Below are 12,285 nucleotides of genomic sequence, written 5' to 3'. Positions count from 1 at the left end.
ACAGGGCTGGACACTGACTTCTCCTGACCCAGGGGACACCCCCCCAGCGAGGTGGTTTGTCCATGGATGCACAGGCTGTCTTGGCAGGGCAGCTCAGCTGCAGTTCCTGCACACCTCTTCCTGCAGCCTAATCCAGTGTGCTCGGGGGACCTTCCCAAGCTGCGGGTGACGGGGCTCTGGAGCTAACAGGGTCTGTTCCTGGCTCTGTCACAGACCTGTTCAGTGACCGTGGGGAAGTCACAGCCCCTCTCTCTGTAACGCTGTCTTCAGTGACTCGAGAGCACAAGCACCAGCCTCGGGCAGACTGGTAAGAAGCAGGGAACAAACCCCAAATTGGGTGTGAGGTCTGTATGGAGATTTCACCAACCTAGAATCCAGTGTAAACACTTCAGGCTCTGTAACAGCATTAACATGGAATCACAGACAGTCCCCTTTGGGTGATCCCATATATCTTTCTGAGCTCCCCCCACCCCATACACACATGCTATAAAAACTCCACTGCCCATGAGGGCCACAATAACTGGTTTTCTGCATATAAAAGCCAGGGCTGGCATTAGGGGCAGCAAGCAGGGCAACTGCCTGCGGCCCCACGCCACAGGGGCCCCCACAAAGCTACATTGCTTAGGCTTTGGCTTCAGCCCTGGTGATGGGGCTCAGGGCCCTGGACTTCAGCCCCATGCGCTGGGACTTCAGCTTTCTGCCCTGAGCCTCAGCGAGTCTAATGCCAGCCTAATGGCAGCCCCCTGAAAGCTGCTCACGGCCCCCCAGGGGGCCCCAGACCCCTGGTTGAGAACCCCTGCCTTTACCCCACGAATCACAGCAATGTTCAAGTTACTGCCAGTCCCGAAGGACCAGTCACTTCCTTAGGTCAATTGAATCTTAGATCTTCCAACAAAGACAACACTTGTAGCCAGTCCTGTCATAACCTGTATTAAGACTTGTTTAAAAGGAAAGGAGAGTTGTTTACAAAGTTAAAGCAGGTAATCCTATAGATGCAGACGAGTTGTCTTAAATATCAAAGGTAATAGAAGCTTCTATAATAAGCAAGCTCTACATATTCTTTAGGACTAACCCCGGCTAAGCAGCTGGGGATCTCTTGCTTATGCCTAGAAACTTTGCCCCCCAGAGTCCAAGCAGCATACAGATCATCAGTTCCTTCTGCATGGGGTTTTATATCCCCTTCCTACCATGTGCTCTGTCCTGGAAACTCAGCTAATGGGAAATCAAGAGCACAACAACAGTTTTTTGTGTCTTTGTTAACGTCCCATAATAGTCTCTCTGATGTTGATGGGCCTTTCCTGCCAGGCAGGGTGTAATGCATTCTATTGCCAATCAGCACTTTGCACAGGTAAAGTCTCTCTCCTGTCTGATGATTTACAGAGCCACAGAGGCTCCCAATGCAACTAGTCAGATGTTAACCCAGGCAGCAACTCACAAGCATTGGCCTATTTAGCCTTCGACTAAAGGCTGTTCACAGTCTGTATGAGGAGTATCTACTCATTTGGACTCGCTGGGGAGCCACAGAAAGGAACAAGATGTGCTGCGGCAAGAAGGCCCAGTCTCAGCGCCCCCGGGGTCACACTTGCCAAAAGCTAAAACTAGGCCCAGCCCATGAAAGGGGCACTGCCAGGAGAGACTGTATAAAGGCTGGAGCATCCAACAACTTAGTTAACCTGAGAGAGCTGCCTTGGGAACAGTGACAGGGAGAATCCCCAGAGTGACTCCTTTGATTCTGCTCGTCTCTGGCCTTTGGTTTATGGAATCACAGAACTGGAAGGGACCTCGAGAGGTCACCAGTCCAGTCCCCTGCCCTCAAGGGAGGACAAAGTATTATCTAGTCCAGGAGTGACCAACCTGAGCCTGAGAAGGAGCCAGAGTTTACCAATGTAGATTGCCAAAGAATCACAGTAATACATCAGCAGCCCCCCATCAGCTCCCACCCCCTTCTCCCAGCGCCTCCCACCCATGGGAAGCCACACTAATCAGCACCTCCCCCTCCCTCCTTGCACCTCCCGATCAGCTGTTCACGCTATGCAAGACACTCGGGGGGGGGGGGGGAATGGAGCAAGGGCACTGCAGGCTGAGGGAAGGGGTGGACTGGGGGCAGGACCTGTAGCTGAGTAGTGAGCACACCCAGCACACTGGAAAGTTGGTGCCTGTAGCTCCAACCCCGGAGTTGGTGCCTATACAAGGAGCCGCATATTAAATTCTAAAGAGCCACATGTTGGCCAGCCCTGATCTAGACCATCCCTGAGAGGTGTTTGTCCAGCCTGCTCTTAAAAATCCCCAACGATGGAGATTCCACAACCTCCCTAGGCAATTTATTCCAGTGCTTAACCGCCCGGCCAGTTAGGGAGTTTTTCCTTATGTCCAACCTAAACCTGCCTTGCTACAATTTAAGCCCATTGCTTTTTGTCCTGTCCTCAGAGGTTAAGAAGAACAATGTTTCTCCTTCCTCCTTGAAACGAACTTTTACGTACTTGAAAGCTGATCATATCTGCTCCAGACTAAACAAACACAATTTTTTCAGTTTTCCCTCATAGGTCATGTTCTCTAGACCTTTAAGCATTTTTGTTGCTCTTCTCTGGACTTTCTCCAATTTGTCCACATCTTTCCTGAAATGTGGCACCCAGAACTGGACACACTACTCCAGTTGAGGCCTAATCAGTGCGGAGTAGAGTGGAAGAATTACTACTTGTGTCTTGCTTACAATACTCCTGCTAATACATCTCAGAATTATACTTGCTTTTTTTGCAACAGTGTAACACTGTTGACTCATATTTAGCTTGTGATCCACTGCGACTCCCAGATCCGTTTCTGCAGTGCTCCTTCCTGGGCAGTCATTTCCTGTCTTGTATGTGTGGAGCTGATTGTTCCTTCCTAAGTGGAGTACTTTGGATTTGTCCTTATTGAATTTCATCCTATTTACTTCAGACCATTTCTCCAGTTTGTCCAGATGATTTTGAATTTTAATTCTATCCTCCAAAGCACTTGCAACCCCTCCCAGCTTGGTATCGCCCACACACTTGATAAGTTTAACAGAGAGACTCTGCTGCTGGGAGGGTGTCACCCTGTCTCGGAGGGTTACACCCTGGTGGGAGGGGGCTAAGCCTGTACTGGGTTAAGGTCACTCTGTGCTTCACAGTGTGGCAGAACCTAGAATGTCCATTAGCAGGGGAAAATCCTGGGGGGAATCGACATGTGGAAAGGACAGAAACCCTGTCTGAACTCACATTGCCCTTCTCGCCCTGGCAGGCTACAGAATAACATCCACGTTTTGCCCCAAATCATCCCCTCCTCCCAGGGGGAAGGAAATGGCTGCAATGGAGCTGGCTCAGGTAAGGGATTATCAGACAGCTGGTGGTGGGTTCTGCTTGGAGGGAGAGGAGCAGTAAATGTATAGGAGGGTGGGAGGCAGGAACTATCTAGGGTGTGGAATGGGAGGGGACAGGATGTGACAAACCTGCTGAGACTTGTGTACTCTAGGGTGTGATGGGTTGTCACCCCGGGGTGCAGTCTGGGGGGCTTCTGGGAACCGCTGCGCCCTCTAACCCTCAAGCTGGGCTGGCCCTTCTCACACTGCTTTGCTGGAGATTCAGCCAGCTTCTCCAGGCCCTGTTATCACCCAACACGACAGCAGGTGGCGCCATGCAGCCAACTGAGCTACCTGAGTGTTTTACCTAAGCCACTCAAGGACAGATAGAAGACAAAAGCCAATTTCCCAGCCGTAAGTGGTAGCAAACAGATCAAAGCAGATTACTTAAATAACCAAAAACTCAAACTAAGCCTAACATACTATCTGGATAGAATTTGAATTAGCAGTTTCTCACCCTGACTGATGATAGAAGCAGTCCCCCAAGTTTCCATACACAAGCTAGAAATCCCTTTACCCTGGGACCAACACTTTCCCCCAGTTCAGTCTTTGTTCCTCAGGTGTTTCCAGGAATTTTCTTGTGTGGGGAATGAGGCCAAGAGATGACGTCACACCCCACCTTATGTAGCTTTTCCATATGGCAGGAACCATTTGTTCCAAACTCAGTTTGTGGAAAAATAGAGGTACCAAAATGGAGTTTAGTGTCATGTGGTCTGGTCACAGGCCCTACCATGTCCTGCTGAGTCATAGTAGCCATGACTCATAGGCTGGCTGAAACATTCACAGGAAGGCTAAGCTCTTCCATGGTCCATTGTCTTTGTTGATGAGCCATGAACACTGTCTGGTTTCTTTGTTGTACCTGAAAGGCTCGTTGTGGATGTTACCCAGAGTAAGCACATTTGAAATACAGATACAGAGTCAATATCCATAACTTCAGATACGAATATGAAACATGCACACAAATAGGACAATCATATTCAGCAAATCATAACTTTTCCAGTGACACTGAACATGACGCATCTTGCACAAAATGCATCATAATTATGTCCTAATCATTTGATAATCATACCACTAGGCTGAATGTGGGGTGTAGTGTCAGGGCCTAATTTCAAGGCACAAGTGTTGTGAATGGAACTTCCCTCTTTGTGGAACAGGAAATAGCCCTCTAGCCAGGGCTGGGAAAACTTCCCAGACTCCCAGTGCTGGAGCCTGAACCTACTGACACTTCATTAGTTACCACCAACCCCGATCTTTGTGGCAACTGCAAACGTTATCGGTGATGATTTTATATTCTCTTCCAGGTCATGGATAAGAATGTTAAATAGCACAGGGCCAAGAACCAATCCTTGTGGGAACCCCCTAGAAAGAAATCCACTTGACCATGGTTCCCCATTTACAATCATAGTTTTTAATCTATTTAATGTATGCCGTGTTTATTTTGTGTCTTTCTAGTTTTCTAGTCAAAATGTTGTGCTGAACCAAGTCATACCTAAACTTCTGTAAGGCATATATTACATCAATACTATTAGTTGCAACCAAACTTTTGATCTCATCCAATAAGGATATCCAGTTAGTTTGGTTGGATCTGTTGTCTCTGAACCTTTGTTAATTGGTACTAATTATATTACCCTCCTTTCATTCTTTATTAATTAAATCCATATTCGCTGCTCCATTATCTTGCCCAGTATCAGACTAACACTCTTGTAATTAGCTGGGTCATCTCTTTTACACTTTTAAAATATTAGCACAGCATTAGCTTTAGTCCAGTCTTCTGGAATTTCCCCAGTGTTCCAAGTCCTAATTATAATCACCATTAACAGTCCACCACACTCCTCCACCAGGTCTTTCAAAACTCATGGATACAAGTTATCTGGACCTGCTTATTTAAACATGTCTAACTGTAATAGCTGCTGTTCAACATCCTCGTGAGTTATTGTTGGAATGGAAAGACTGTCGTCGTCAACGTCTTATATGACTTACATCATCCGTTTTTCTCCAAATCCAGGAGAGAAATATTTATTTAACACTTTTACCTCTTCTACATTATTTTTGATAATTCTGCCATTTCCATGTAGTAATTTGCCACTTCCATTGTTAGGATTAATTTTGTACTTAATATACTTTTAAAAAACTTCCTTCTTATTTTCATTAATTGGTCATTTATTTCTGATAGCTTCCCTTGCTAACTTTCTACAATTCTGACCTTCTATTCTTTACTATTGACTTCCCCTTTCTTCCATATATTTTATTTGGAGAGTGTTGGGATTCCTACCAGGGAGCCACCAGCAGGGTCCAGAGACAGCCTCATCTCCTATATTAAGCTCTGGCTAGTAGGTATGTGATAAACGTGAAGACCCTGCCTCCGTCTGTCAGCTGGGAGACACAGAGGTTCTCTCTTTCCACCCTCTGATGCCTCCTGGCTGCTCTAGACAAGGTGAGGTGGGACTCTGTTAACATGTGCCTCCCGGAGCTTCCATTTACCTGGTGCTGCTGTTCTGTGAATAATGGGACTGTGAGTGGAGCAGCAGGTACTGAATGTTGGACTCTTGCTCTTTCAGGGGACGGTGACCTTCGAGGAGGTGGCTGTGTATTTCACCAGAGAGGAATGGGCTCTGCTGGACCCCGCTCAGAGAGCCCTCTACAGGGTGTCATGCAGGAGAACTATGAGACGGTGACCTCGCTGGGTAAGGAGTCCTGTCCCCTGGGTTATTAGAAGCTGTGGGGTCTCTAAAGAACCCGAGTAGTGATAACTTTATACCTTTATTTGTCATACAAGTTTTGACAAGTTTCCTTGCCCCCCCTTTTTTGCCTTATCTCCCACCCACTAATATCATTTTGGACATGTGCCTTTTTAGTGCCATCAGTCATTTTAAATTGAATTTAATGTATCCTTATTGGATACATTAATAACTGTAGCTTTCATGCCTTTTCCTCATTTTAAGAGGAAAATATACCTCCTGTAGAATTCTAAATTGAGTAAATAGGTGTATGACTCATGCATGGCTTGTGTGACAGTCAGATGAGCTCCTCTTTCGATAGGAGAGCGTATAATGTTGCCATTCAGGACCCCACGGGTGAAGGGAGAAAAGAGCTATGGGAGGGGAGGAGAAGGGGGGAGTAGATAATTCTGGGGTGCCAGGACATGGGGAGGGTGTGTGCAGGGTTAGAGCTAAGAAGCAGCAGGGAAGGACGAGGTAGTGAGAGGTGAAGAGGGAACACAAGAATCTCCCAACGTGCCGGCAGGTGGTGCCGGCTGAGAGTAATGGGAAGAAGTGGAGAGGAGTGTGGAGGAAGGGCACCGAGGAAGTGGCTCAGTCTCAGGTGTTGAAACTAAGTGGCCTGTCCTTGTGGAAGAGTGGGACCCCTTGGGTGTCTAGTGCACTCAAGAGGCACCTCCCAAGGACTGTTTAAAAGCCAGGGCATTGCAGAGATCCTATGGATCCATGACAGTGTGCCAGAGGTTAAGCCTTATGGGGAAAAGATATAAAACAAGAAAAGAATCTAAATGCGCGTTTACCATCGCTCCCTCTCAGTCTTCAGGGGAATCCCTGGTCCGTTCCAAAGTGTATTAAAACCTTCCTTAAAGGCTCACCTCTTGGTTATCAGGTCATGTCCATTTGTTAGAGGGTTTTCCCTTCACCCTCCCACTTCCCTGGTTCTTGTCACGCAGACAGCAAGCAGCGAAAGACCAGAAGTCTGAAGCACAGATAATGCGATGTTTATTAGGGTTATTTCCAAGCAAGCATATTCCACTGCCCTAATGAACTTACACCTAGAAAAATTAATTATGCAGCAGACAGAAACAATTAGAGAACCAGACTGATTAACAAGGTAAAAGTGGTGGCCATAAAGATAAAACAATACAGAAATGAGGGTTTCAGAACCACAACCATTGAGAAGTGATTTCTTGCCAGACAGGATGCTGTCAGACTAAGTTTTCATTAACCATCTTAAGATCTATTTCTTTATCTGGTGGTGATGGGCGCTATCAGGACAGGATCATCTTCCGAACAGCCCAATAGCACCTTATTTCAGTGTGACTGGTTTGGGATGTGAGGATGTGACCCTTCGCTTCCCAGCTTATGGCTGCCCCTGCTGCTTAGCCAGAGGCCTTAGCCTAAGAACAAGGCCTCAGACTGTCACAATGAGAGAAGGCCCAGACACAGGCAGACTGAGATTTTGATTCTTAGCTAGTTACAGGGGTATAAAGACAAAGTGATAAAAATACCCCTAAATTCTTAAACTATAGGCTTTACAGGCAGGCCCGAATATGTCTCTTCTAACAGTGGGTTCTAGCCCTTCCCCCATTCTGTGTCTGTCTTGTGTATTTAGATCAGGGGTCGGCAACCTTTCAGAAGTGCTGTGCCGAGTCTTTATTTATTCACTCTAATTTAAGGTTCCGTGTGCCAGTAACACATTTTAATGTTTTTAGAAGGTCTCTTTCTATAAGTCTATAATATAGAACTAAACTATTGTTGTATGTAAAATAAATAAGGTTTTAAAATGTCTAAGAAGCTTAATTTAAAATTAAATTAAAATGCAGAGGCCCCCTCGGACCAGGGGCCAGGACCCAGGCAGTGTGAGTGCCACTGAAAATCAGCTCGCTGCCGCAGGTTTCCTACCCCTGATTTAGATTGTAAATTCTTCAGGGCATGGGCCATCTACTATTCTCTGTTTGTACTTTGCCTAGCACAATGGGGACCCACTGTTAGTTGGTCCTTAGGCACTAAGGTAGTGAATATGATTTGTTATAATAGTAACTCTCCTGCCACTTTGAGCCAAGGAAGATGGCCTTGGGATGCGTAGCCTTATTTGGGGTGTGTTAGTAATGTTGATTTGATTTATCAACTTAATTTAATGTGTATTGTAATTATTTTAATTAATTACTAATAATACTTAATCATTTATATTAATTAATATGAGTTTAGGCTCGCCAATTTGTTTGATCAGAAGATAAAAGTTCGTGTTTCGAATCAGGTTCCACAGAATTGATAAAGGGACCTTCAAGGGTATGACAGGAAGCTCACACGGAGACAGATATAGTCATAAAGACTTTTTATTAAACTCAATGAAATAGTAAGTAAATTGTAAAACAGGTAGAATTACAGAGTTACAATTGTATTACTGTTATTCAAGAGATACATATGATGATACAATATTATGTGCTGCAAACTTTGGTTAATATTCACACCCTGTTTTGATAAACTGGCATTGGCCTCACCTCTGGCGGTTCTGGTTTCACAGCTCTTGCAAGGGAAACTAATGTAAAGAGCTGTCAAAGCTACTTTGGAATTTACTTTTTAGCTCAACTAAATAATCTAACACACAAATTAAAATAAAGTTTAGAGACCAAGCTTAGCCGAGTTCCTTTTGAACTTAAAGTTTGAAAAGAAAATAAGTGCCTATTACTGGTTAATAGCTGTCGTAGATGGATAGCATGAATACGTAGTTGAAGATGGTGAAGTGTAGAGAAGGAGGAGGAGGTTGAGGTGCGGGTAAAAGAGGTAGGTTACCTCTTTTATGGAAATAAATGCCGGAAATCCTTCCTCTTATGCCCAAATTTCAGTCTTCCCCATAGAAATGTTAGGATACGCTTACTCCATAGGCTAGTATGTGTGTGCGTATGGATAGCAGGTATCTGCGCACTTGTGGGTACTTGTTAAGTCTGTGAGTACAACTTTGAAAAATCCCCTTTGCTATTCTTCATTGTCTGTTGATCTAGGTAAAGGGTCTTAGACCTAAGCGTAGGCACTTTATTTGGGTATAGGAAAAACAGTTCCTTTTCTGGGTAAAAGGGCACAGGATGTAGCTATGCTAACTTTTCTTTAGCTTAAAATGCAGGTTTTGGCCTGTAGGTTTCTTGCATTACAGCCAAACATATTTTTAATATGAATTAATAAACCTATCACAATACTGTACTTATAAGAAAAGAGATATTGATGCAGGCAAGCAGATGAATCCTGAGGGCTACAGATGTTACTGCCTAAAAATGAGATGGGGTTAAAACTATGGAATATTCTTTGTGACAAGTATCCCACAAATTCCACTGACCTCCCTTGTTTTCTTTGCCTGCAGTAGGGTTTCCAATTTCCAAACCTGATGTGATCTCGCAGCTGGACCGAGGGGAAGAACCATGGGTCCCGGACCTCCAGGGCTCTGGGAAAGAAGTGATCCCGAGAGCTGCCTTCACAGGTGAGGACTTGGTTAAACAACTCAACAACTGCTTAGGAATGCAGGAAACATTTGGGATGCCCTACAAAGACCCTGTGAGCTCTTCAAGTTCAGGATTGTTCCCTGCAGATGTGGAATCATTATGGCAGATGTCACTCATGGCTTCCCTCCTATTCTGACTGACAACTGGCAGCAGGTCCCTCCCCAAACTTTCCCCTGAGAGTTATGGTGCAATGAGGACCCAGAACTGATGCCTTCCTCCCTTCTCTGTGGAAGGGCTTGGGGAAAATCAGCACCTGATAAGTTTGATCTCTCCCATATATATTTTGGTTTGTTCATCCCTTTTTCCATTCCTCTCTCTGACATTTCCTTTTTCTCAGGCACAGGGAGTGACCTATGTCTGGATTCTGTCTGTCTCCCATCCGGCGATGGGCTGGTGAGTGAGAACGAGGAGGAGAAACCCCAGCAGGAAGACACTGTGCAAGTAGATCCACATTGGATGTTATCAGGAAGATCCAAAGGGAATGTTTCCGGGTGTTGTGCACTCCCAGAAAGCACAAAAGCCTGTGAGACTCAGCAGAGGCCAGAGGAAAATTACAGTAGCCACTCAGCCCTTATTCCACGCAACAGAATCAACCTGGAAGAGAGACGCTACATGTGCCATGAGTGCGGGAAAAGCTTCAATCGGTGCTCAAACCTTATCACACATCAGAGAATCCACACAGGGGAGACGCCCTACATGTGCTCTGAGTGCGGGAAAAGCTTCAATCAGCGCTCAGACCTTATCAGACATGAGAGAATCCACACTGGGGAGACGCCCTACACGTGTTCTGAGTGCGGGAAAAGCTTCAATCAGCGCTCTAACCTTATTACACATCAGAGAATCCACACAGGGGAGACGCCCTACAGGTGCTCTGAGTGCGGGAAAAGCTTCGGGCGGCGCTCTGACCTTATCACACATCAGAGAATCCACACAGGGGAGACGCCCTACACGTGCTCTGAGTGCGGGAAAAGCTTCGGGCAGAGCTCACACCTTATCAGACATGAGAGAATCCACACAGGGGAGATGCCCTACACGTGCTCTGAGTGTGGGAAAAGCTTCAATCGGCACTCACACCTTATCAGACATCAGAGAATCCACACAGGGGAGACGCCCTACACGTGCTCTGAGTGCGGGAAAAGTTTCGGGCGGAGCTCTGACCTTATCACACATCAGAGAATCCACACAGGGGAGACGCCCTACACGTGCTCTGAGTGCGGGAAAAGCTTCAATCGGCGCTCTCACCTTATCAGACATGAGAGAATCCACACAGGGGTGATGCCCTACACATGCTCTGAGTGCGGGAAAAGCTTCAATCAGCACACAAGCCTTATTAGACATCAGAAAATCCACATGAGAGAGAACTGTTATAAATCCCTTGACTAGGGCTGGCCAAAGTTTGGTTTTTTTAATTACATTTGCTAATTCCCACATAGTGATTTTTGCACCATCTTCACCAAGGTCTCTCAGCTCCACCAGATCAGTTGCCTGCTTCTGCCTTTTGCAGCTCACCCTTCTTTGGGGTCAGTCCTGTGATCTTTTCTATCAACTCCTTTCCTTTGAGTCGTAGGAGTGTGTGTCCCTCCTGCCAGGAATGTTCATCAGCTCCAGGTGGGAGAGAGGTTTGATCCCAACAAGCTACACTGAGGCAAAAAGTACCTGTGCCTGACATCCACTAGGGCTGTACATGGCGGCTGCTTAAGTTAGTGATCTTGGTGTAACAAGACAATTATAGTTGTAGAGCAGATGCAGCCCAGGTGCAGTGGTTGGCATTAGCTTTCCCCTTGACCTGACCTAAACTCCATCACTTTTCCTAGTCTAAACAAACCCTGAGCATCACGGTTATACTGTTCCCTCATTTCACAACAATTGTTAGTCATCGAGTTCTCCCTTGGGGAACCAATTGTTTCATTCCCAGTTGCTCTGATGTTGCTTTAGGTTGTGCTGGGGAGCAGATATTTTTATTATTTTCCACACTTAAAATATATTGAACTATAACAAAGAGCAGGAACAGGGCAGGGGTAGGGGAAAATGTCATTTCACCCATTGTAACAACAGACGTAGTTAGGGTAAGTCAGAGGGATTCCCTTATTCCCCATCACCATCCTCCTTCAATCCGTGCTAGAGCCTAAGAATCCTTTTCCTTTCCCCCGTTGTGGGATGGGAGACTTCCCAAAGTGCTCCCTGTGCTATAGCACATGGCTAAGCTCAGAGAATAAACCCGAAATAGCCCCTGAGCTTTGCTTTTTGAATTCTGTGTTTCCGATTACTTCAAGCCTGGGCACTGTGATTATTTACCAGTTTCTCTAGCACTGTTCCTACCACTGTTTCTGTAACATATTTTGTTTTTTGTGGGACAGGGTTGTTATTCCTTTGCCTAACCCCAACCTGGAAGGCCAGGGTGTCTGTCTTCTCTGGCCCCTCCCCACAGACAAATCTGACAGGGTTGCACCTGCCAGGAGCAAACAAAAAGCCCCACTGGTCACACACACAAAGCAGATAGACACACACAAGATACAGAAGAAACTGAATTATTTGAGCTACCAACATTTCCACTTTCCCACGGCATGTTAGTTCTGAAGGTTGTTTTAATTTATTTTCTTGGAACCAGAAATGGGGAAAGAGACCCTGGAGTCAGTTGAATTACAGCAGGAAGGGATAAGTCTCATGATTTGTCACTAACCAAAGGCTTTGTGAACAG

General features: G+C 45.9%; 1 protein-coding gene across 1 annotated transcript in view; it reads left to right on the top strand.

Annotated features, from left to right (window-relative positions):
• Window positions 1-10,925, top strand: part of LOC120375425 (zinc finger protein 271-like) — a gene marked incomplete at both ends in the record, with an annotated part of 52,507 nt that extends 41,582 nt beyond the window's left edge. The window contains one exon of the mRNA XM_039496059.1: window positions 10,182-10,925. Coding sequence (XP_039351993.1) covers window positions 10,182-10,925 — 744 coding nt within the window. The remainder of the gene's footprint in view (window positions 1-10,181) is intronic.
• Window positions 10,926-12,285: the final 1,360 nt, after the last annotated feature.

Source organism: Mauremys reevesii, linkage group 12, assembly GCF_016161935.1.
Source record: "Mauremys reevesii isolate NIE-2019 linkage group 12, ASM1616193v1, whole genome shotgun sequence".
In the NCBI taxonomy this organism is placed as follows: domain Eukaryota; kingdom Metazoa; phylum Chordata; order Testudines; family Geoemydidae; genus Mauremys; species Mauremys reevesii.
Note: the sequence above shows the minus strand (reverse complement) of the source record. Positions and strands in the feature narration are given on the sequence as shown.